At 34.1% G+C, this 27,482-nt stretch overlaps 2 protein-coding genes across 3 annotated transcripts in view; both read left to right on the plus strand.

Moving 5' to 3' along the window:
- Window positions 1–2,777: 2,777 nt before the first annotated feature.
- LOC127858497 (uncharacterized protein KIAA1958 homolog) lies at window positions 2,778–4,037 on the plus strand. Its single transcript, XM_052395725.1, has 3 exons — window positions 2,778–3,392; window positions 3,683–3,830; window positions 4,012–4,037. The coding sequence occupies exons 1-3, from the start codon at window positions 2,778–2,780 to the stop codon at window positions 4,035–4,037; spliced, it is 789 nt and encodes a 262-aa protein (XP_052251685.1).
- A 3,486-nt stretch (window positions 4,038–7,523) lies between these two features.
- The window catches only part of LOC127856460 (stromal cell-derived factor 2-like), a 54,666-nt gene continuing 34,707 nt past the window's right edge, over window positions 7,524–27,482 (plus strand). For both annotated transcript variants that reach the window (XM_052392679.1, XM_052392672.1), the window contains exon 1: window positions 7,524–7,670. In XM_052392679.1, the coding sequence (XP_052248639.1) occupies window positions 7,661–7,670 (10 nt within the window). In that variant the 5' untranslated portion in view covers window positions 7,524–7,660. The remainder of the gene's footprint in view (window positions 7,671–27,482) is intronic.

Raw genomic sequence — 27,482 nt, forward strand, 5'->3', positions numbered from 1 at the left:
TACATTTATCATTTAATGACATACTCCACTGCTTGCCAAATTCTGTGAAAATGTATCACAATACAATTTGATACAATTTGAGGCAAATACAATTTTGTTCTTCATTAACCCATTTATGCCCAGTGGACTCTCCCATCCTTCTAAGTTGGATCCACGTATTTCCAAAATTAGGGATGTCTAGAATATTTATTTCTATATTTAGAACAACTCTCACAGAAATTCATATAAGCAAACAGCGTAGACCCAGATGAGACGCCGCATCAAGAGGATACTAATGCGTAGCCACAAAATTGATAAGAGAAGGAAAAACTTCTCTTATCTTTAGCTCTGTTTATTGGGAGCATTTTCTTTTACGCAATGATAACGTTAGTTCGAAGTGCGATTCACCTGACCCTAAATCACTTTATTAGTTGAGCTAAAAGAATATCGGACCTGCATCGCCGCTGATATTTATCTATACGCAGCAGTTTTAGCAGAGTGGTGTTTCATGTCATGCTTTCTAATAAACATGTACCACAAGGAAATGAGCTTAGTACTATCATAAGGACATAATCATACATGCTTTAGATAAACCGTTTCGCCACAAAGAACGTTAGTTGAAATAGTTTAAGCTTGTCTACTATGCGAAGATCCGGCGGTGGGCGAATCAAAAACTGAAAATTATGCTCATATAGATTGCACTTATCAAACATATCGAATTAGTTTCACATTTATCTTTCAAATATATTTCAAAGAGCCCAGAAAGAGTTTCGGTAATTCGTTTTTAATTTACGTCAGTGCATACAGTTTTATGTATTGTCTGCTTACTGTACTACAACAGTATTCCACAGCGAATTCTGCATATCTGATTCATTGAAAAGAGTGTGTTATATCTGGTAAAAAGTGCCGAGTTATTGCGATGACTGATCAAAGACAATTGAAATCGGAAGTACATTTGGTTTAGAATTTAAGATAAACACATTGGTTAATGCACTAAACAAACTAGTGTTATGTTTGCCAAACAATACACGAATACACAAAACGCATACTTTTCGTTGAGCCCCGTCGGGCACGAATGCGCATTCGGACATATCCAACCATTGCAGCTCCGGATATGCATCTTCGTCCGTTTACTCTGCAGATGAGCTTATCTGACCACGTAACCCTCCGTCACTATATAGCGGACGGGAAACTTCTCACTAGACTACGTCAACGCGCACGTTGGTCTCGAGCTAAGCTCGACGCATATGGCCAAGTACCCATTTTCGACAGACGCGGCTCTATGGTTGTTTATTTAATCATAATGTACCGCTGATCACTTGTCCTGAGATGTATAGTTTATATACTTATGACTTGACAATCTGATTATTTCGGAAACTAAACGGCAAGTAACTCGGCTTTTGTAAGTTAGGCCGAGCAGTTAAGAGTGGTGATTTTTCTTTGCATGAACTACCCAAGGGAGAGCATTAACCGTTTCACTCCGATATGAGTTGTATGTGATTATCTACCCATAAATACGCTAACGGCGATAACATAATGTAAATGAAAACACCACAATCGTCAGCGGCGTAGACAGTCGTACTCAAGTACTTATTTGAGTACAATTGACATGACGCCGCCTGTCAATCAAGTTCTTATCTAGGAACTGATCTACCACTCAGCGATCGATTAATCGGGCGCGTTAGTTAGCAACGAACTGTCCGCCATTTTTAGACAAGCTATGTATAAGTTCACTTTTACTTAAGCGAGTTTCTTTTGTTTTCCTCTTAAAAAAGAAGATTAAAAATGGTTAAACGGTGTTGATGGGGACTATGTAACTCGGACAATCGATATCCTGAAAGATTAGTTGGTGACATTTAATTTATATCGTTTCCAAAGCCGAAAAGAGATCTTGAGAAGTGTAAGAGATGTATAAATGCATGCGGTCGTCACCACGAACAACTGAACGTCAACACTGTCAAAGACAATTATAATATATTTTTATCGGATAAACTAGCAGATTTAAATAGTTTATGTTATCGATCTGATTATCACATAATATTTCACGTTTTTTAAAATAGTTTTATCAGTTACTAGGTCATTAATATACGGAAGCGAGGTTCATCTGCAGTACTTAAAGAGAAATAAAATCCAGCATGAAGCCTAATTTGTGCTGTGTTTTATTACTCTGATAGTAATGCACTTTATTGTCATTATACATGTTATTAGAAGGTGACACGTGATATATTATATTAATAACGGTATCTACACATGTGCAGACATGTGATGTCACCAATGAACGCTTTTAATCCACCTTTGAGATCGAATGCCTAGTTCTCATTTTTTCAACGAGTTTCGTTTGATTTGTTCGAAAAAAAGCGGAAATGAAATAAGGCAAAAACGGTGTGAAAAGGTTTTTTATCCCACTTTTACAGCGAAATCGGTTGATTAAAGCCCCGTTGATTAAATTTCATCTATAATCAACGGCAAGGCTATAATCAATGGCACGAAATGACGTCATCAACTGCCGAACCGGGACTACTTTTTCCCGCGCACCTCGTCGCCTGTATTTGCCAAGTGCATCAATAATAAAAACAATCTCAAATGTTTGTCAATCTTAATGACCTTAAAACAAATAAAAGTAGCAAAAAACCGTGTTTTTTGTCATTTATTTTTATTAAAACCTCTAGTATTATGTAAATTTAACACTATGTTGCAAATAGGTTCTGTTGTTGTTGCTCCCCTTTGAAGAAATCAGTTCGAGTTGCTCCCCTTTGACTATAGAACACAATCGTCTGCGAAATCGTAAACCCCTCAAAATGTCTGACGAATTTGACAAAGTCAATTTCTCATTAACTTGGGATGAAATAAATAATGAACATGAGCAACAAGCAGCTGAAGTGGAATTAACACTAAGCCAGTTCCAGGAACAATATGGGTTTGATCCATCTATTTTGTTCACAAATGAAATTGAATTGACCATTGAGAATGAAACCAGCCCCAGTAGTAACGCACCATCCAGTAGCAATGTCTTCCCCCCAACTTTAGATCTGCATGAGAATAAAGAGTTCTTAGATGTTAACCTCACTGATGTTGGTGATTTCATTGTCCAAAATGAAAATAAAAAGACTGTATCGAAGACCTTGTCTGACATAAACAAATTTAAAAGGTTTCTTATGTCAAAAGCTGAATCAAAAGAAATCCACCACATAGAACCAACTCTTCTTGATGAGTATTTGGCCACTTTCCTGTTGTCCCTAAAAAAGTCAAATGGCACAGATTTTGAACCAAGCTCCCTCCGTGGCATCATTGCTAGTGTTGACAGGTACCTGAAACGACATCGCTATGGATGTTCAGTCATGACAGGGACTGGAGCCCAATTTGCACTCACAAGGGACACCTACAATGCAAAGAAAAAAAGTCTTAAGAAACAGGTTAAATTGAGATGAACGGTTATAACTAAAAGAAATTTGGCAAAAATAACATATTCAACAGAAAACGTATCATTTATGACAAAATTGGGAAAAAATCCCAAGTGTAGTCTGTACGAAACTAATACCCTGTCGACATAAAGTTGCAGTTAATAAATAAAAGTCTAAAAGTCACATTAAAAGTAATACTGTAAGCCTACGAAAGATAGAATACTCAAAAAATAAATTTAAATTAAAAAATATAGTCGAAAAGTTAAATGAAACAGTATAATAAATATAAATCACCAATTTAGGGTATGGGAAACCGTCCTAGGGAGGCCCATCCGCTGAGTGATACCGACATCGATCTGCTCTGGGAGAAGGGGATCCTTGGCACGGAGTCTCCGAAAGCCTTGTTAAATACAGTCTGGTTGAACAAATGCCTTCATTTTGGCTTGCGAGGTACAACGGAGCAATACAATTTGCGGTAAGAAACATTTTTACACACAAACACACAAAATATGTATCAATTTTTCTCATTATTTTTTCACCCCATTCACTAAGTACATCCGCTTCAACTTAAATGCTGTATTTCATTATTGTTCATATCTGACATTAAATTAAGATTCTTGTATTTTGTTAGGTGGGGAGACGTCCGCCTCCGTGTAGACTCGAATGGTGTCGAGTATCTCGAGTTAAACGAGCGGCAAACTAAAACGCGCACAGGAGAGAACATCGCTGACATAAGAAAAGTGTCTCCCAAGATGTTCGGCACTTCTGGACCAAGAAATCCCGTGTTAATTTACAAGCTGTACTCGAATATGCGTCCATCTGATTTTTCTTCAGATCAGCACCCTTTCTACCTGGCAACACGCACAATTGACACTGCATCCCAGTGGTTCTTGCGTCAACAATTGGGTGTCAACAAGCTGGGTCAGATGCTGAAGGCCATGGCAAAAGACGCCGGCTTTCCCGAGCACAAGAGAATAACCAACCACTCAGTTCGCAAATTCCTGGTCCAAAAACTTCGAAATGCAAACATTCCACCCTCTGAAATCATGGCCATAACAGGGCACACAAATGTCCAGTCCATAACCAATTATTCCACCATATCTGTTGAACAGCAGCAAAAGTGTTCCAACATTCTTGCTCAGTCCAGTAAATGTAACAAACAAACAGCTTCCTCTTGTTCACCTTCATGCACTGAAACTATGGTCGAAATGCAGCCTACACAACCACTGTCTACCGTTGAACAAGTTGATTTTGATTTTCGTCCCACCCAGTCAATTCACCAGCAAATGTCTTTTTCTCGTTCGAACAACTTTGCCTCACAATTCTTTGGTGCCACTTTCCACATTCAAAATTTTAATGTGAATAATTAGATTAAATCCAAGTTGTTATTGTTATTTCGTCACGAAATAACCACATATTACAACAAAGAAGCAAATGTTTTGCACCTCGTGTTCTAGTTGATAGTTTGAACATCGAAAGTGAATTGTGTGTGGTGTTAGGCTACGTTGTATACAAATGTAGTTCCTTGTATTGAACAACTAAATGTTATATTAATGTTATAAAACTTTTAGATTTGCAATTCAATATGAATAAAATTGTTATTAGTAACGCACGATTCTTCGTCACATAACGATATTCTGATTATTTTAAATGACAATTTGATCAGCGGTTATTTTTGGAACGCGGAGTAATACACTGATCTTGGTTACACTACAGTCATTATCAAAGTACGACAAACACTCATGAAAACTAATTTTGTTAAAATAAAAAGGTTTACTGAATAAAAAAGTGGGATAAATAGAATAATAGGTTAGTGTTGATTATAGATCAGGTTTATCATGCTCGGCACGAAAACGAAAAAGCACTCGCCAAGGCTCGTGCTTTTTGTTTTCTAAGCCTCGCATGATAAACCTGATCTATAATTAACACTAACCTGTTATTCTCTATTTATCCCACTTTTACAGCGAAATCGGTTGATAAAAGCCCCGTTTATTAAATTTCATCTATAATCAACGGCAAGGCTATAATCAATGGCACGAAATGACGTCATCAACTGCCAAACCGGAACTACTTTTTCCCACGCACCTCGTCACCTGTGTTTGCCAAGTGCATCAATAATAAAAACAATCTCAAATGTTTGTCAATCTTAATGACCTTAAAACAAAGTAAAGTAGCAAAAAAACGTGTTTTTTGTCATTTATTTTTATTAAAACCTCAAGTATTAGGTAAATTTAACACTATGCAAATAGGTTCTGTTGTTGTTGCTCCCCTTTGAAGAAGTCAGTGCGAGTTGCTCCCCTTTGACCGTAGAAAACAATCGTCTGGACCAAGAAATCCTGTGTTAATTTACAAGCTGTACTCGGATATGCATCCATCTGATTTTTCTTCAAAGCATCTTTTCTACCTGGCAATACGCACAAATGACACTGCATTCCGGTGATTCTTGCGTCAACAATTGGGTGTCAACAAGTTAGGTCAGATGCTGAAGGCCATGGCAAAAGACTCCGGCTTTCTCAAGCACAAGAGAATAACGAACCACTCAGTTCGCAAATTCCTGGTCCAAAAATTTCGAAATACAAATATCCACCCACTGAAACCATGGCAATAACAGGGCACTAAAATGGCCAGTCCTTAACCAATTATTCCAACATATCTGTTGAACAGCTGCAAAAGTGTTCATTCTTGCTCAGTCCAGTAAATGTAACAATCCAACAGTTCCTCTTGTACACCTTCACGCACCGAAACTATGGCCGAAATGCAGCCTAGACAACCACTGTCTACCGTCGAACAAGTTGATCTTGATGTTCGCCCCACCCAGTCACTTCACGGTTCACCAGCGTTCGAACAACTTTGCCTCACAATTCTTTGGTGCCACTTTCAACATTCAAAATGTTAATGTATATAATTAGCTTAAATCCAAGTAATCTTTGTTATTTCGTCACGAAATAACCACATATTATAACAAAGAAGCAAATAATGTGCACCTCGTGATCGACTCGATAGTTTGATATCGAAAGTGAATTGTGTGTGGTGTTAGGCTACGTTGTAAACAAATGTAGTTCCTTGTATATAACAACTTAATGTCATATTGATATCATAAAACTTAAAGATTTGCAATTCAATATGATTAAAATTGTAATTAATAACGCTCGACACTTTGTTACAGAACGATATTCTGATTTAAAAAAATGATTATTTGATCAGCGGTTATTTTTGGAACGCTGAATAATACACTGACCTTGGTTACACTACAGTCATTATCAAAGTACCACTCTGGATCAGCAGACGATTTATTTCATAAATCAATCTCTGGGTTAATAGTCGCCATCTTTCGAACTACTTTCAAAAGTACAACAACAACAATAACAGTACAAGACAATTTTAATTGCGAAAAGTTTAAAAATTGAGTACATGTGTCACGGTTGTTGAGTGGAATAGTGTTATTTTCAACTGTGTACGAAGCATGTGAACTGGTAGTGGAATAACCGAATTGTTGGTGGAAATGGAATTTAGAAATATATCTATGGTGGACGAACCAGTTATCGAACACATAAGAAATTACCTTAAAATATGTTAAAATTGGAACACTTAAAATGACAAAAACATTTTGTTTTAACAAATGACTAACAGTTTAATCATTTAATAACTTATCTGTAAAGTTTGCCAGCAAATATCCTTCAAGAATTCATAACAATGATTCCCTGGTTAATGTCACCTCTAGCAGACAAAACAAAATGGCGGCCGATGTAAACATGACCTATTACCCGACACTTTATAAATACTACTCAAGCATATAAAAAGTCACATGACTATCACGTGACCCGGACTCGGCGAAAAAATCTGCGTCTGCTGCAATCAAAATTGCAAACAGAAATATGCTTTTGGTGTGTAAATGCACGTTTTGATAAATGCATTCAAAAAGTAATAGCAAAAAAACACATAAAAAAGTGTAAATAACAATAAATACATTTTTTAACCTGTTTTCGGCGCATTTGTTTCAAGCTAAGTAGGCAAGTAGGTCATGCACTTTATGTGCGACCATTTGTTTATCAATGTGACGTCATGCGCACTTTTGCACATGTGCATTCAGAATCAAAACAAAACGTCCGATAATAGGTGCTGTTCGATAACAGGTACTTACAATAATAATTCATCATCGTGTAGAATAATCATCAGCATCATTTCTGTGCCTGTGGAACATTGCACTATTCAAAATACAAGTGTTTCATAGATATGGTGCTTTTGACATAGTTCACTAACCATCAAGACTGAAATGATTCATGCACACAGGTAAAGTAAATAATTGAATTTGTGCAGAATGTTTATTTTTTACAAATTATTATTTAATTTGACCAATTTATTTTAGATTGATTGCACTGAAACTCAAAGTCTAAAGCTTAGTAAGACACTTAAGCCAGTTTTCTGAGAAGAAACAATACTTGTTCAGAGTATAGCAGGCTCATGCGGCCTCTGGTTTATTTATTTGGCCTCGGCCTTTAACCTGGGTCGCTTTGATTTCTGGTGTTTAGCCCCCATATCAACAAGGCTCTCGACCCTATATGTAGTTATTCATATTGTTTAAAGATTTTGAGAACCCTCACTCGGTGCCAGTGGGGATAAAACAGGGACCTTCTTATAGCTAGATGAATGCATTAAATATGCCAGCAACACTTTATAATCAATAACTTTATAATTGATGATTCTGTTCTTTTAACTACATTACTAATTTACCAAAACAATGTGAAACACATTTTTATGCCCCCAAAGGAGGGCATATAGTGATCGCACTGTCCGTCTGTCTATCCGTCACACTTTGCATTTAGGTTTCGAAAAAATGCTCATAACTTCTATGTCGCTTCAGATGTAACATTCATATTTGGTATGCATGTGTATATGGACAAGGCCTTCCCATACACACACAAATTTTGACCCCTTTGACCTTGAACTTAGGGTCGGCTTTTAGGTTTTGAAAAATGCTCATAACTTCTATTAAAGCGTTTATTGGGGGCGTATGTCATCCTACAGAGACAGCTCTTGTTTTTGCTACTGTCCTCTGCACAAACCATGATATATCTGCATATATGCATCCAACCAAATCAGTAAAACTATTTGTCACTTAATTACAGTAAACTTATTGCATGTTAACTTTTCATCAATATATATATACATGTATATATAATTATATATAACAGATCTTGAAAAAAAACTCACATCAAACTTCAAATTGTTTTAGTAAATTATAGGCTTTAATTGGTATTGTGACATTGACACCACTCATGCATGCGACTATACAATTATACAACTATGGAGCACATTATTTATGAGAAATTCCAATACATCAACATATCGTCTCAGATTTAAGGCAGATAATCTAGTGCTTTTTTGCTGCCATTTTTACTATTACACATTTTTTCATTTTATGTTATGATGCATTGATCTTGTTTCTAAATTAACCAAGCAATCATGTTAAACTTTTGAAGAAAGATGTTGTCTGATAAATATAGAAAATATAATCACTACAAAGTGAACAAAATTCAGTTGAATACTGTGACCAACAAAGATTTGCCAAAGAGCAATTCAGATCATGATTTAAATTAAATACAAGTAATATGAAAGTCTGCCTATTGGATCCCAGTTAAGACTTATTTGTCAAATCTGCACATTAATTTTCCCTTAGCCATGTAGAATTGGGGACTAAATACCATCAAGTCATGTAAAAAGGAGCAGGGTATAGCACGCTGCTATTGATCTCTTGAGCTTTCACATGAATTTTACGGGTTATTTTCATACAACAAATGATATTATGTAGTGTAATGATAAAGCATTATGAGCACAAATTATATCTCTTACTAGTGGTGCAAAAATCATTTAAGTGTCACATTTCAAAAGAAAATTTATATAAAAAGGTATTACTAATTGTTAAAACGTTATAAAAGGTTATTTCAATTCACTAAAGCATTTAATTACAAGAACAATTGCATTTTATGTCCATTACAATACATGTAACAGTATTGGCATTGTATTTATCTGCATTTGATGTGCATTTAATACACTTAAAAATGCAGACAAGACACACTTCTAACAGAAACAAATGTATTTTTTTCTGCATTTTTCCAGCATTAATACTCTTCAAGTGTATTTTTTATCATCCCAAATACACTTTACCAGGAAAAAAGTATGTTAAAATGCATTTTTAGTTTGTTTTAAGTATATTTTCAAATGCATTAAGACACTCTTTTCTTTTGCAAAAAATGTTGAACAAAAACTTGAAAATATTTAATATAATAAAGTGTAGTAATAATTAAAGTTTTGTATGAGCATCAAAAACAGTGTCAAATTCATACCAGTGCCTATTTAGTAGCAGTAGGCCTTATATGGTCTACTTGTGGTAGAAATAATGCATTTTGTATAATACAACATACATAAATTAAAAAATATAGCTGCCCATACAGTTCAATACAATGTTCAATTAACTACACTATGCAAAGTTGAAATATGACATCAAGCTTGGAATAATCTTTTCAATAATGAATAATATGCTGTTTTAATTTATAAGTGAAATAAACACTGGCATATAAAAACTGATTTTAAATCAAAACTAAATGTTTAATTTGATTTTTAGCTCCACTGGCTAAAGGTCCTGTGTCCATCGTGCATCCATGCATAAACATTTCCTTTAAACATCTTCTCCTAAACTACTGGTCCAATTCTGATGAAATTTCTTAGGAATGTTCCTGGGGTGTACCTCTTTCAAATTTGTTCAAATTATGCCCCTGGGGTCAAATTTGACTCTGCCCTGGGGGTCACAAAATTGAAAATTTGCTTTAATAAGGCCTATTTTGTGAAAACTTTCAAAATCTCCCGTCCATAACCATTGGGCCTAGGGCTATCAAATTTGGTATGTACAGACATCTAATAGTCCTCTACCAAATTTGTTCAAATTATACCCCTGGGGTCAAATTTGACCCTGCCCCGGGGGTCACAAAATTGAACATATGCTTATATAGGGTATATTTTGTGAAAACTTTACAAATCTTCTCGTCCATAACCATTGGGACTAGGGCTACCAAATTTGGTATGTAGTGGCATCTTATAGTCCTCTACCAAGTTTGTTCAAATTATGCCCCTGGGGTCAAGTTTGACCCTGCCCCGAGGGTCACAAAATTGAACATATGCTTATATAAGGCCTATTTTGTGAAAACTTCAAAAAATTTCTTGTCACTAACAATCCGGCCAAGGGCTATCAAATTTGGTATATAGTGACATCTAATAGTCCTCCACCAAATTTGTTCAAATTTAATCCCTAGGGTCAAATTTGACCCTGCCCCAGGGGTCACAAAATTGAACATATGCTTATATAATGCCTATTTTGTGATAACTTAAAAAAAATCTTGTCCATAACCATTAGGCCTAGGGCTACACAATTTGGTATGTAGTGACATTGTATAGTCCTCTACTTAGTTTGTTCAAATTATGCCCCAGGGTTCAAATTTGACCCTGCCCCGGGGGCCACAAAATCAATTATTTGCTTATATAGTGCCTATTTTGTGAAAATTTTAAAACTCTTCTTGTCCTTAACCATAAGTCATAGGGCTACCAAATTTGGTATGTAGTGACATGTTATAGTTCTCTACCAAGTTTGTTCAAATTATGCCCCTTGGGTCAAATTTGACCCTGCCCAGGGTCACAAAACTGAACATACGCTTATATAGGGGCCTATTTTGTGAAAACTTTAAAAATCTTGTTGTCCATAACCATTGGGCCTAGGGCTACCAAATTTGGTATGTAGTGACATCTAATAAACCTCTACCAAATTTGTTCAAATAATGCCTCTTGGGTCAACTTTGACCCTGCCCCGGGGGGTCACAAAATTGAATAAATGCTTTTAAAGCGCCTATTTTGTGAAATCTTTAAAAATCTTCTTGTCGAAAACCATTTGGACTATGGCTACCAAATTTGGTATGCAGTAACATCTTTTAGTCCTCTACCAAGTTTGTTCAAATTATGCCCTTTGGGTCAAATTTGATCCTGACCCGCATGTCACAAAATTTAACATTATATACGATTATATCTTGCTTTTTTTGTGAAAACTTTAAAAATATTCTTGTCCTTAACTCTAGGACCTAGGGCTACCACATTTTGTATGTAGTGAGATATAGTAGTCCTCTACAAAGTTTTCTCAAATTATGCCCCTGGGGTTAAATTTGACCCAGCCCAAAAGGTCACAAAAGTGTACATGTGCTTAAATAGGGCCTATATTTAAGTATTTGCACATGCAGAGAAATTTGTTTCAGCCTTTTTTCAGCAGTGGAGTGATACAGGGCCATCATGGCCCTCTTGTTTAAATACTCAAAAAATGAAACCGTGTTCATGCTTGCATGAACACAGTTTATAAATGCTGTCAGAATTATAAAATATGCAATTACTATAAATACAAATGCCAGGGAAAAGTGCTTTTTGTACTAAAAAATTCCAATGAATATTACAATAATACATTCTGAATACTTTAGTATGTAATTAACAGTTTTTGTCTGAGAAAATCACTAAATTTTATATATTTATTCAAATTCACATAAATCATATTTCAAAAACACATCATTACTTCAAATCCTTTCACACAATACTGAAAAAAGCACAGTTTCTGATTGTTATTGATTCTTTATTAATTTATACATGTACCATTTTTTAATCTTGATGCATCCTCAATTGTATAATGCACATCTTAATCTGTTTTAACAATTACAATATAAAGATTAAGGCTGACTCAGTAAAATAATAATCCATGATTTCTGCAGTACTTGCAGACAAAATAGGAATACTGCTGTTATATTATCTATCTATCTAATGGGATATTAATTTGGCTTCAATAGAAAAAAATCAAAGCATACACATGTATAAAATGTGTATGTATATATGAGTTAAACTTAAATTGATTGACCATCGATAAAAAGATATTATAATATATGTATGTATATATATATCCTTGTTAAACTAAAAATTAAATATGTATGTTTCTATTACATCATTTAGGACTTTTATTTTCAGACAAAGTAGAGTGAAGCTTAAAACAGTATCCAATTGTAACAGTCAATTTTTGGAAAATCAACCTTATAATTATTTTCTGTGTTGGCCAATGTCATAATTGGTATAAAATGTATATTGAACTGGAAGTTTTCTTTATTTTAAATGATAACATTTGCTTGGTCAGCCATAATTGTCACAATCAAGTGGTCTTTTTACACTGTAGTTTTCTCACTGACTATGGGTTTGTTCCGAGAATGAGCCACACAAAGTATCGTTGGGGAGATGAGTTGTAAATTTTATGTTTATCAGTCTTTCATAATCCAGTATACCTGTAAAAAGGGAATTTGTAACTAATAATCACACAATATACACAATTAAAATTGTTTGCATTTAGATTTATTTAGTACTGCACATTAATCATTTTCCAAAAATATGTAGCAACATTACATTATATAATGCTGCAATACTAAAGTAATTTACTAATTAAAGGTCGCTGATGTGTAATGGATGTGGTGTCCACCTAATGATCTGGAGGTCACTGGTTTGATCCCCAGTGTGGGAGCATTCTTAAGAAATCTCCAAGAGACACCCAAGTACTGGTTCTAGGCCCAGGAAACGAACTCAAGAGCATTTCACATACATGTACCAGGGGGTTTTCAGCACTGTCTGCGCCTCCGGAAAACGGAGGCACTCCCAAAGCAAACGGACCCGATCCCAAACCAAAATATTAAAAAAAAGTCCCAACTTCCAAAAAAATAAATATTTTTTTTCTTTAAAGAATGAAGTGTCTTATAACTTGTGTGACTAACCAGTGTTTGTTTTGGTAAAAAATATCTGCTATAAGGTTTTGACTGTTCAGTTCTTATCTCAGAGTGTAACTGTAACTAATAAACAAAAATGCAGTACTTGAATAAACGTTGAACACGCCCAATATTGCATCTGTTTATATAAAGAAGACAAAATAACAAATAAAAACAAATTTATTTGTTAAACTACTGAATTATTTAAGCATGATATATTCACTATTTTTTCCCAAATGAGCTGTTTAATCGAAGCAAAATTTCCCAAAATGGCCAATTGTGTCGATAAAAAATTCCCAATTTGGTCAGACTCCTTTTCCCAAAATAGACAGAAAAACCCCTGATGTACGTAATTAGTACTTTAAATTTAATCGAACTAAAAATGGGTTAAAACTAACAACTGAAACCCTTATTAATACATTTTATTTTGAATCAAGCAAATGTGCAAATTCATTAAAAATAATGAGTAAAATTTAAAAATTCTACTTTAAAGTAATCATGATAATTTAGATCATTTTCAGAATATTTAATGATGATAATGATACAATTATATATTCCCTAAATGATAAAAATAAAACATGTAATGTTAATTTATGAAAAAAACGTTTTAATTTTATCAATATCATGGTAATTACAACTAGATACAGGCAATTAGATCAGAAACGTGCATTAATTATATTAACCCATTCATGCCTAGCGTCCTGAAAAAAGGACATTGCAAACAGTGTAGACCCAGATGAGACGCCGCATCATGCGGCGTCTCATCTGGGTCTGCGCTGTTTGCTTAAAGAAATTTCTGTAAGAAATATTCTAAATATAGAAATAAATATACCAGACACCCCTACTTTTGGAAATAAATTGATCCAATTTAGAAGGATGGGAGAGTCCACTGGGCATAAATGGGTTAATGAACAACCCAGACATTTGTAGTGATTTATGGTCACTATTTGATTAACGTTCTATACATAACCTGTCATAAAGGGTATTTTTTAGCCAGTACTATAATCGGCAATATAGTCTGTATTGCATACATATTCCAACGTCTATTATCGATTCGCTTCCTCAAACTGAACAAATATTTTATGTTTACATCGCGAAACGTAATGCATCCAGTTTCACTTTCGGTTTGGTTGGTTTTGTAAACACCGTAATTTCATCTTAAAAATTGGATGATAGGGTGATTAAATAATAATGGAAAAGCAAATCACTTGGATAATAGGTCAAAATGCAACACAAATGAACGTTAATAGTGCTCTTAATATCAAAGTTTCGGTAAAAAGTTTGGCGCTAGTTCAACGCGCATCGTATACAGCCTCATAACAATAGACTGACAACCTTTTGGGTAGTAAAGTAGTAATACAAGGCAATATGGCGACCGTTAGCCACGAGGCCAATCGGGACACCTCGGACAATTCCGCCATATCGGCGACGGTGTGGTGTAGCCCACACTCTGGATCAGCAGACGATTTCAATCGTGATACATCGGCTATCTCGGATTCCTCCGTAAGATAGGCCTCGTGGCTAACGGTCGCCATATTGCCTTGTATTACTACTTTACTACCCAAAAGGTTGTCAGTCTATTGTTATGAGGCTGCATACATGCGCGTTGAACTAGCGCCAAACTTTTTACCGAAACTTTGATATTAAGAGCACTATTAACGTTCATTTGTGTTGCATTTTGACCTATTATCCAAGTGATTTACTTTTCCATTATTATTTAATCACCCTATCATCCAATTTTTTAGATGAAATTACGGTGTTTACAAAACCAACCAAACCGAAAGTGAAACTGGATGCATTACGTTTCGCGATGTAAACATTAAATATTTGTTCAGTTTGAGGAAGCGAATCGATAATAGACGTTGGAATATGTATGCAATACAGACTATCATTGCCGATTGTAGTACTGTCTAAAAAATACCTTTTATGACAGGTCATGTATAGAACGTTAATCAAATAGTGACCATAAATCACTACAAATTTCTGGGTTGTTCATTAACCCATTTATGCCCAGTGGACTCTCCCATCCTTCTAAATTGGATCAATTTATTTCCAAAAGTAGGGGTGTCTGGTATATTTATTTCTATATTTAGAATATTTCTTACAGAAATTTCTTTAAGCAAACAGCGCAGACCCAGATGAGACGCCGCATGATGCGGCGTCTCATCTGGGTCTACGCTGTTTGCAATGTCCTTTTTTTCAGGACGCTAGGCATGAATGGGTTAATATAATTAATGAACGTTTCTGATCTAATTGCCTGTATCTAGTTGTAATTACCATGATATTGATAAAATTAAAACGTTTTTTGCATAAATTAACATTACATGTTTTATTTTTATCATTTAGGGAATATATAATTGTATCATTAACATCATTAAATATTCTGAAAATGATCTAAATTATCATGATTACTTTAAAGTAGAATTTTTAAATTTTACTCATTATTTTTAATGAATTTGCACATTTGCTTGATTCAAAATAAAATGTATTAATAAGGGTTTCAGTTGTTAGTTTTAACCCATTTTTAGTTCGATTAAATTTAAAGTACTAACTACGTACATGTATGTGAAATGCTCTTGAGTTCGTTTCCTGTGCCTAGAACCAGTACTTGGGTGTCTCTTGGAGATTTCTTAAGAATGCTCCCACACTGGGGATCAAACTTGTGACCTCCAAATCATTAGGTGGACACCACATCCATTACACATCAGCGACCTTTAATTAGTAAATTACTTTAGTATTGCAGCATTATATAATGTAATGTTGCTACATATTTTTGGAAAATGATTAATGTGCAGTACTAAATAAATCTAAATGCATACAATTTTAATTGTGTATATTGTGTGATTATTAGTTACAAATTCCCTTTTTACAGGTATACTGGTTTATGAAAGACTGACAAACATAAAATTGACAACTCATCTCCCCAACGATACTTTGTGTGGCTCATTCTCAGAACAAACCCATAGTCAGTGAGAAAACTACAGTGTAAAAAGACCACTTGATTGTGACAATTATGGCTGACCAAGCAAATGTTATCATTTAAAATAAAGAAAACTTCCAGTTCAATATACATTTTATACCAATTATGACATTGGCCAACACAGAAAATAATTATAAGGTTGATTTTCCCAAAATTGACTGTTACAATTGGATACTGTTTTAAGCTTCACTCTACTTTGTCTGAAAATAAAAGTCCTAAATGATGTAATAGAAACATACATATTTAATTTTTAGTTTTACAAGGATATATATATACATACATATATTATAATATCTTTTTATCGATGGTCAATCAATTTAAGTTTAACTAATATATACATACACATTTTATACATGTGTATGCTTTGATTTTTTTCTATTGAAGCCAAATTAATATCCCATTAGATAGATAAAATAATATCACAGCAGTATTCCTATTTTGTCTGCAAGTACTGCAGAAATCATGGATTATTATTTTACAGAGTCAGCCTTAATCTTTATATTATAATTGTTAAAACAGATTAAGATGTGCATTATACAATTGAGGATGCATCAAGATTAAAAAATGGTACATGTATAAATTAATAAAGAATCAATAACAATCAGAAACTGTGCATTTTTTTTTCAGTATTGTGTGAAAGGATTTGAAGTAATGATGTGTTTTTGAAATATGATTTATGTGAATTTGAATAAATATATAAAATTTAGTGATTTTCTCAGACAAAAACTGTTAATTACATACTAAAGTATTCAGAATGTATTATTGTAATATTCATTCGAATTTTTTAGTACAAAAAGCACTTTTCCCTGGCATTTGTATTTATAGTAATTGCATATTTTATAATTCTGACAGCATTTATAAACTGTGTTCATGCAAGCATGAACACGGTTTCATTTTTTGAGTATTTAAACAAGAGGGCCATGATGGCCCTGTATCACTCCACTGCTGAAAAAAGGCTGAAACAAATTTCTCTGCATGTGCAAATACTTAAATATAGGCCCTATTTAAGCACATGTACACTTTTGTGACCTTCTGGGCTGGGTCAAATTTAACCCCAGGGGCATAATTTGAGAAAACTTTGTAGAGGACTACTATATCTCACTACATACAAAATGTGGTAGCCCTAGGTCCTAGAGTAAAGGACAAGAATATTTTTAAAGTTTTCACAAAATAAGCAAGATATAAGCGTATATAATGTTCAATTTTGTGACATGCGGGTCAGGATCAAATTTGACCCAAAGGGCATAATTTGAACAAACTTGGTAGAGGACTATAAGATGTTACTGCATACCAAATTTGGTAGCCATAGTCCAAATGGTTTTTGACAAGAAGATTTTTTAAAGATTTCACAAAATAGGCACTTTAAAAGCGTTTATTCAATTTTGTGACCCCCCGGGGCAGGGTCAAAGTTGACCCCAGAGGCATTATTTGAACAAATTTGGTAGAGGTTTATTAGATGTCACTACATACCAAATTTGGTAGCCCTAGGCCCAATGGTTATGGACAACAAGATTTTTAAAGTTTTCACAAAATAGGCCCCATATAAGCGTATGTTCAGTTTTGTGACCCCGGGCAGGGTCAAATTTGACCCAAGGGGCATAATTTGAACAAACTTGGTAGAGAACTATAACATGTCACTACATACCAAATTTGGTAGCCCTATGCCTTATGGTTAAGGACAAGAAGAGTTTTAAAATTTTCACAAAATAGGCATTATATAAGCATATAATTTATTTTGTGGCCCCCGGGGCAGGGTCAAATTTGACCCCTGGGGCATAATTTGAACAAACTAAGTAGAGGACTATACAATGTCACTACATACCAAATTGTGTAGCCCTAGGCCTAATAGTTATGGATAAGATTTTTTTTTAAGTTATCACAAAATAGGCATTATATAAGCATATGTTCAATTTTGTGACCCCCGGGGCAGGGTCAAATTTGACCCTAGGGATTAAATTTGAAAAAATTTGGTAGAGGACTATTAGATGTCACTATATACCAAATTTGATAGCCCTAGGCCGGAGTGTTATTGACAAGAATTTATTTGAAGTTTTCTCAAAATAGGCCTTATATTAGCATATGTTCAATTTTGTGACCCTCGGGGCAGGGTCAAACTTGACCCCAGGGGCATAATTTGAATAAACTTGGTAGAGGACTATAAGATGCCACTACATACCAAATTTGGTAGCCCTAGGCCCAATGGTTATGGACGAGAAGATTTGTAAAGTTTTCACAAAATATACCCTATATAAGCATATGTTCAATTTTGTGACCCCCGGGGCAGGGTCAAAATTGACCCCAGGGTATAATTTGAACAAATTTGGTAGAGGACTATTAGATGTCTCTACATACCAAATTTGATAGCCCTAGGCCCAATTGTTATGGACGGGAGATTTTGAAAGTTTTCACAAAATAGGCCTTATTTAAGCAAATTTTCAATTTTGTGACCCCCAGGGCAGAGTCAAATTTGACCCCAGGGGCATAATTTGAACAAATTTGAAAGAGGTACACCACAGGAACATTCCTAAGAAATTTCATCAGAATAGGACCAGTAGTTTAGGAGAAGATGTTTAAAGGAAAAGTTTATGCATGGATGCACGATGAACACAGGACCTTTGGGCAGTGGAGCTAAAAATCAAATTAAACATTTAGTTTTGATTTAAAATCAGTTTTTATATGCAAGAGTCTATTTCACTTATAAATTAAAACAGCATATTATTCATTATTGAATAGATTATTCCAAGCTTCATGTCATATTTCAACTTTGCATAGTGTAGTTAATTGAACATTGTTTTGAACTGTATGGGCAGCTATATTTTTTAATTAATGTATGTTGTATTATACAAAATGCATTATTTCTACCACAAGTAGACCATATAAGGCCTACTGCTACTAAATAGGCACTGGTATGAATTTGACACTGTTTTTGATGCTCATACAAAACTTTAATTATTACTACACTATAGTATATTAAATATTTTCAAGTTTTTGTTCAACATTTTTTGCAAAAGAAAAGAGTGTCTTAATGCATTTGAAAATATACTTAAAACAAACTAAAATGCATTTTAACATACCTTTTCCCTGGTAAAGTGTATTTGGGATGATAAAAAATACACTTGAAGAGTATTAATGCTGGAAAAATGCAGAAAAAAATACATTTGTTTCTGTTAGAAGTGTGTCTTGTCTGCATTTTTAAGTGTTTTTTAAATGCACATCAAATGCAGATAAATACAATGCCAATACTGTAACATGTATTGTAATGGACATAAAATGCACTTGTTCTTGTAATTAAATGCTTTAGTGCATTGAAATAACCTTTTATAACGTTTTAACAATTAATAATACCTTTTTATATAAATTTTCTTTTGAAATGTGACACTTAATTGATTTTTGCACCACTAGTAAGAGATATAATTTGTGCTCATAATGCTTTATCATTACACTACATAATATCATTTGTTGTATGAAAATTACCCGTAAAATTCATGTGAAAGCTCAAGAGATCAATAGCAGCGTGCTATACCCTGCTCCTTTTTACATGACTTGATGGTATTTAGTCCCCAATTCTACATGGCTAAGGGAAAATTAATGTGCAGATTTGACAAATAAGTCTTAACTGGGATCCAATAGGCAGACTTTCATATTACTTGTATTTAATTTAAATCATGATCTGAATTGCTCTTTGGCAAATCTTTGTTGGTCACAGTCTTCAACTGAATTTTGTTCACTTTGTAGTGATTATATTTTCTATATTTATCAGACAACATCTTTCTTCAAAAGTTAAACATGATTGCTTGGTTAATTTAGAAACAAGATCAATGCATCATAACATAAAATGAAAAAATGTGTAATAGTAAAAATGACAGCAAAAAAGCACTAGATTATCTGCCTTAAATCTGAGACCATATGTTGATGTATTGGAATTTCTCATAAATAATGTGCTCCATAGTTGTATAATTGTATAGTGGTATGCATGAGTGGTGTCAATGTCACAATACCAATTAAAGCCTATAATTTACTAAAACAATTTGAAGTTTGATGTGAGTTTTTTTCAAGATCTGTTATATATAATTATATATACATGTATATATATATATTGTTGAAAAGTTAACATGCAATAAGTTTACTGTAATTAAGTGACAAATAGTTTTACTGATTTGGTTGGATGCATATATGCAGATATATCATGGTTTGTGCAGAGTACAGTAGCAAAAACAAGAGCTGTCTCCGTATGATGACATACGCCCCCGATAAACGCTTTAATAGAAGTTATGAGCATTTTTCAAAACCTAAAAGCCGACCCTAAGTTCAAGGTCAAAGGGGTCAAAATTTGTGTGTGTATGGGAAGGCCTTGTCCATATACACATGCATTCCAAATATGAATGTTACATCTGAAGCGACATAGAAGTTATGAGCATTTTTTCGAAACCTAAATGCAAAGTGTGACGGATAGACAGACGGACAGTGCGATCACTATATGCCCTCCTTTGGGGGCATAAAAATGTGTTTCACATTGTTTTGGTAAATTAGTAATGTAGTTAAAAGAACAGAATCATCAATTATAAAGTTATTGATTATAAAGTGTTGCTGGCATATTTGATGCATTCATCTAGCTATAGAAAAACCGCACCGATGATGAGCAGCGATTGGTCGGATCTCAACATGTGAACAGTGAACACGATGACGACCGGTCACATGGTAACGCTCAGTCAATCAATGGAGCTACGCCAAATCACGAAGCGAACAGGCATTCCGATGACTCTCTCTCCGAATAGGGACTAGGTCAAGGTCCTAATACGAACATTGTTTATAAACATGCTAGCGTTAAGGTTATTTCATGGAACATATGTGGATTAAACAAATATTTTGAAAATGCCGAGGTCACTAAGTTTTTAAGTTCATTTGATATAATACATATTTGTGAAACTTGGGCTAAATATGTTGGGGATTTTAATGACTTTATAAAATCGTATGTTCATTACGACTCTGTGAGAAAGATGAAAAATAATGCTATTAGAAATAGTGGGGGAATTAGTGTCTATATAAGTAGTAAATTACATAAGCAAGTACCTATTCGACGAATTTATGAACAATTTGAAAACTGTGTTATTTTGTACTGTGAATACTCTACCTTGTATGATTGTGAGGATATTATAATGTACTTTACGTATGTATCTCCTGAAGGATCATGCTACTATAATGATCAAGATGAGAAGAATGGCATATCTCAAATGTATGATAATTTAGAAACTATAACTTATGATTATCCACAAGCATTGTTGTACATTGCAGGTGATTTGAATTCCAGATGTAAAGATTTTTTGGATTATATTCCGTTTGACGATCTCTTTTACATTTTTGGTAATATAGACTATGATGGAAGCACATTTGATATCCCACGCAATAATAAGGATAATATACGTGGTAATAATTATGGTAAATCCCTGGTAAATCTATGTTACATATTTGACATACACATTCTCAATGGCCGCTTCCCTGGTGATAGATGTGGTGAATTTACATGTTTTTCAAATGATGGCGCAAGTGTCATTGACTATATGATTGCTTCATCGTTACTTTTTCAATACATTAAAGACTTCTAAGTTATAGACAGGGACGATTCAGATCATTTTCCGGTTTCTTGTGTATTTGAGCTTCCATACAGGTCAAATACTATTGTAAATAATATTAATGATTATCCACTTAACACATGGAAGAAATTTCGATGGCGTAATTCGTTATGTGACGAGTTTGTACTAACGTTAAGGGACTTATTACAGAATCGGTATAACACTTTGCTTGATACCATAGATTCTAATGTTAATTCTGCGGTAGATCTGATTACAGCTATATATCAGGATGCCGGTAAATGTATGCTGGTTAATTTTCGGTATTTTTCATCACAACCACCTTGGTGGGATGACGAGTGCGACTATTTAAAGTCGGTTAAATATATCGCCCTTCGTAAATTTCGTAGCTCCAATTTAGAGTCAGATCTCAGATTGTTTAAAGATAAACGAAATAATTTTAAGAATCACTGTAGGTCAAAAGTATACGAATATCAAAGGTTAAACCGCCAAAAACTAGTTAATTGTAGTAATAATCATACAATGTTTTGGAAACTTTTAAAGAAAAGTAAACCAGCCAAACCAATTGATTCTAGTATCTCAAAAATAGAATGGTTACAATATTTCAGTGGCCTTTTATTCGATGAAAACTCTATTGTTATTGATTCCACTGTTGGAAATGACCATGCTTATTCTGATGATACGGCGAATTCACTTAATGATCCTTTCACTCTGCAAGAAATTGAATGGTCAATATCCAAATTAATAAATGGTAAAAGTTGTGGTCTGGACGGAATTCCATCTGAATTTTACAAGTGTTCAAAAACAGATATTTCTCCAATAATGTTGTTGTTGTTTAATAAAATATTAGACACTGGTAACTTTCCCGAGTCGTGGGGTCAAAGTATCATTACACCGATTCATAAGTCAGGTCCAAGTAATAACCCTGGTAACTATCGTGGTATATCTATTACGAATATTCTATATAAAATATTCTCTGGAATAATTAATAAGAGATTGTATGACTGGGCAGAAGAAAATAATAAGATTGATGAATCTCAAGCAGGTTTCCGTTTAGGATATTCGGCAGTTGATAATGTCTTTTGTTTACAGGCTATGATCCAAAAATATCTTTCAAAACGGGGTGGTCGATTCTATTGTTTGTACGTTGACTTCCGTAAAGCCTTTGATAAAGTTAACCATGTCAAACTATTTTCATCGTTAGAGAAAAAAGGAGTTTTTGGAAAGTTCCTCAGAGTTCTTAAATCTATGTATTCATGCTTGACTTCTCGTGTAAAAGTCTCAAAAGATGTTACAGATGCGTTTCCCTGTAATATTGGAACCAGGCAGGGAGACAAATCGAGTTCGACTATTTTTGCGCTATTTATAGATGAGTTATCGTCACTTTTAAGGATTAAATGTGAAACTGGTATTTTCATAACTAATGATATCCCAGATATTTTATGTCTAATGTTTGCAGACGATGTCGCCAACTGTGCCGAGACCGCCATTAAGTTACAACAACAAATTAACATTGTTGATCAGTTTTGTACTGATACTGGTATGGAAATTAATCTGGATAAGACCGAAATTACTGTATTTCGCAATGGTGGTCCCCTCCGGAGATATGAATCTTGGTTCTTCCGCGGACAACAACTTAACGTTACTCCTGTATACAAGTACATGGGGTTATTGTTGACTCCAAAGTTAAGCTGGAGCTCAGCCCATGATAAACTAGCTTCCCAAGCGCAAAAGGCAATATTTGCTATACGAAATTATCAGAAACCATTTGGGTTTTTTCCTGCAAAGGATTTATTTAAAATATTTGACACTATGGTAAAGCCAATATTATGTTACGGTTCCCAGATATGGGGTAACGAGTACAGCCCAGCTATTGAATTTGTCCATAATATGTTTTGTAAAAAATTATTACATGTTCGTAAAACTACCAATACTTGCATGGTTTTGGGGGAATGTGGAAGACTCCCATTATGTATTACTTATTTTACCAATTGTATCAGGTACTGGTGTAAACTATTGACTATGACATCTGATAGATACCCTAGGCAATGTTATATTATGCTTAAATCAATAGATGATGCTGGAAGAATTTGTTGGGCGACCAAAGTAAAATCTATACTTTTCACATACGGTTTTGGATATGTGTGGATATCACAAGAAATTGGTGATTGTGATATGTTTATCAATGTTTTTAGAAATAGATTGATTGACTGTTTTACTCAAAACTGGCATGACACCGTGAGTAACTCAAGTCGTTGTCACCATTATAGTCATTTTAAAACCCTACTTAATATTGAGCGATATTTGATAATAGAAATGCCAGCCAAACACAAAATAGCCTATGCTAAATTTAGATGTTCAAACCATAAACTACAAGTTGAAACTGGCAGACATCTGAATATTACTTTCCAGAATCGCGTGTGTAATGTTTGTTCACAAATTAATATTAATATGACATTTGTGGATTGTGAATATCATGCATTTTTCCATTGTACTAAATATACAAGTATTAGAAATCAGTTTCTGTTCAACTGGTATAACTCTGGTACTGACCTGAATAACTTCTATGACTTATTGTCAACGAATGATTTTGAAACTATTAGAAAATTAGCAGTGTATATTTTCTATCTTATGAATTCTATAAAAGACTAGATACATGTATCAACATTTACTTCAATACAATAATAGTGTGACACAATTCTGCAGTCTCTGTATATTACATGATATGTATGTAAAAAAAGACGCAGTGTATGTTTTCTATCTTATGAATTCTAGAAAAGACTAGATACATGTATTAACATGTACATCTGTACAATATTGCAATGACACAACGTGATAATTTCTGTATATTACATGGTATGTTTGTGGAAAATTTGCAATGTATATTCTCTATCTTGTAAATTCTAGAAAAGACTAGATACATGTATTAACATGTACATCTGTACAATATTGCAATGACACAACGTGATAATTTCTGAAAATTTGCAATGTATGTTCTCTATCTTGTAATTTCTAGAAAATACTAGATATACATACATGTATTAACTTTTGCATCTGAACAATATTGCTGTGGCATAGCTTTGCAATTTCTTTATGTTACATGGTGTGTATGTAGAAAATCTGTGGTGTATTTTTTCTGTCTTACGAGTTCCGTAAAAGATTAGAGACTTATTGTCTGTATACTATCACTATGACGTAACTTTGTAATTTCTATATATTACATGATATGTATGTAGAAAATCTGCAGTGTATGTTTTCGTTCCTATGAATTCTGGAAAAGGGACTAGATACATGTGCTAACACTTACATCTGAATAATACCACTAACACACAACTTCCTGTACATTGCATGATATGTATTTTGGGCCAGAGGCCTCTGTTTCTTTAATAAAATGTTGACTTGACTTGACTTCTAGCTATAAGAAGGCCCCTGTTTTATCCCCACTGGCACGAGTGAGGGTTCTCAAAATCTTTAAAAAATATGAATAACTACATATAGGGTCGAGAGCCTTGTTGATATGGGGGCTAAACACCTGAAATCAAAGCGACCCAGGTTAAAGGCCGAGGCCAAATAAATAAACCAGAGGCCGCATGAGCCTGCTATACTCTGAACAAGTATTGTTTCTTCTCAGAAAACTGGCTTAAGTGTCTTACTAAGCTTTAGACTTTGAGTTTCAGTGCAATCAATCTAAAAATAAATTGGTCAAATTACATAGATCTAATAATTTGTAAAAAATAAACATTCTGCACAAATTCAATTATTTACTTTACCTGTGTGCATGAATCATTTCAGTCTTGATGGTTAGTGAACTATGTCAAAAGCACCATATCTATGAAACACTTGTATTTTGAATAGTGCAATGTTCCACAGAAATGATGCTGATGATAATTCTACACGATGATGAATTATTAGATATATTTCTAAATTCCATTTCCACCAACAATTCGGTTATTCCACTACCAGTTCACATGCTTCATACACAGTTGAAAATAACACTATTTCACTCAACAACCGTGACACATGTACTCAATTTTTCAACATTTCGCAATTAAACTTGTCTTCTACTGTTATTGGTGTTGTTGTACTTTTTAAAGTAGTTCGAAAGATGGCGACCATTAACCCAGAGATTGATTTATGAAATAAATCGTCTGCTGATCCAGAGTGCAGACGATTTATTTCATAAGCCTATCTTACGGAGGAATCCGAGATAGCCGATGTATCACGATTGGTGTAGCCCACTGTCCGATGCCAATCGGGACTCCTCGGACAATTCCGCCATAACGGCGATCGTCTCTCGGGTGTATTTGGTGGAAGGATATGTCTAACGCCTCTAGGCGGAAGATATTACACAGAAAATATAGTTCGGGTTACACACCAATAAATTTGTACTAAATCAACCGATAATATAGATATATAAGGACCAATATCTTTAAGGAGTAATGTAACAGAATATTTATTAATGTTATTGCTTAAAATTAGATTATTGCATATTATTATAGAATATTGCATGCAAAATATTCAAATTTTAATAAAATGTTAAGAAAGCCAATTAGTTGTTTATTGAAGTGAAAAAATCAACATTATTCAAACTTAAAAGAATCAGTATTTCTTAAATTATATTCATTGCAACATTGCTGATGTTCGGCTGCAGGCGACAAACTTTGAGATTTAATCAATATGTCTATGTTCTATACCATAAACAATCGTTCAACACTGTACAGTGGTACAGAGAAAACTCTTCGGTGTAATATAAGAAATAGAAAACTCCACGTTGGTCCCAATGGCATTATAGTGACCAGCCAGGCAGTCACAAACTGTATATGGACCATACGGCCCTAAGTGGGGCTATCATCAGTATTGAGACACCTGAAAGGTTTCATGAAATGGAATGAGTGGGGCTTGATTGAATTTGAAAACGATTCTTTCTGTACATTTGATGATGGCAACCATACATTACTTCTGGCAGATATTGTTTATATTTTATCCTGGGCATTTTAATTCCAGATGTTGTTATAATCCCGGCCAGGCAACTAGCTTTTCAATGCCTTAAACAATCCAGTGCGATTAAAATTAGTGACAGTGTAACAATGTTCAGTTTGGTAATATTAATATATTAAGGCATAACTTTGCCTTGGGAAATGAACTCAATTCAGAATGGCCTCTCAAAATAAGACATACTGTATTGGAAATGTTAAAACTGAGCAGTGGTGTTGATAAAATTTATATTATTTATCTTTTAAGAAATTTTAAGATACATATAACAGGCATGCCCATGGTTTGGGGTCGGCACTCTTTAGATGGGAAATAATAACACTAAATATGGTTGACAGTGCAGGCAACAATTGTAAAAAGATATTTTCCATCCCTGACTGCCAATATGACATGAAGTAATTAAACTGTAATTTGTCTGGAAACAGTGTTAGTCACACTTTTCTAAATATTGATTTATTCATGCATATGTATATATATATGTCATACAAGTACAGATCATACAATACAGTCAATTTACAACATTTAACAATTGGAAAACAATTATCACAGGTTTTGGATCACAATGCATTGATATATCACATTTTGAATATCACAGTCAAAGTTAATCATTTAAATTCAGTTACAAGTAAATAGTCAGTGTATTTGGCAGAGATCTGAAATAACAAGTAGTTACAAGATGTTGAAATCAAGACATGATATATATACCACAGGATGTCCC

This window comes from Dreissena polymorpha, chromosome 1 (genome assembly GCF_020536995.1).
Source record: "Dreissena polymorpha isolate Duluth1 chromosome 1, UMN_Dpol_1.0, whole genome shotgun sequence".
In the NCBI taxonomy this organism is placed as follows: Eukaryota; Metazoa; Mollusca; class Bivalvia; order Myida; family Dreissenidae; genus Dreissena; species Dreissena polymorpha.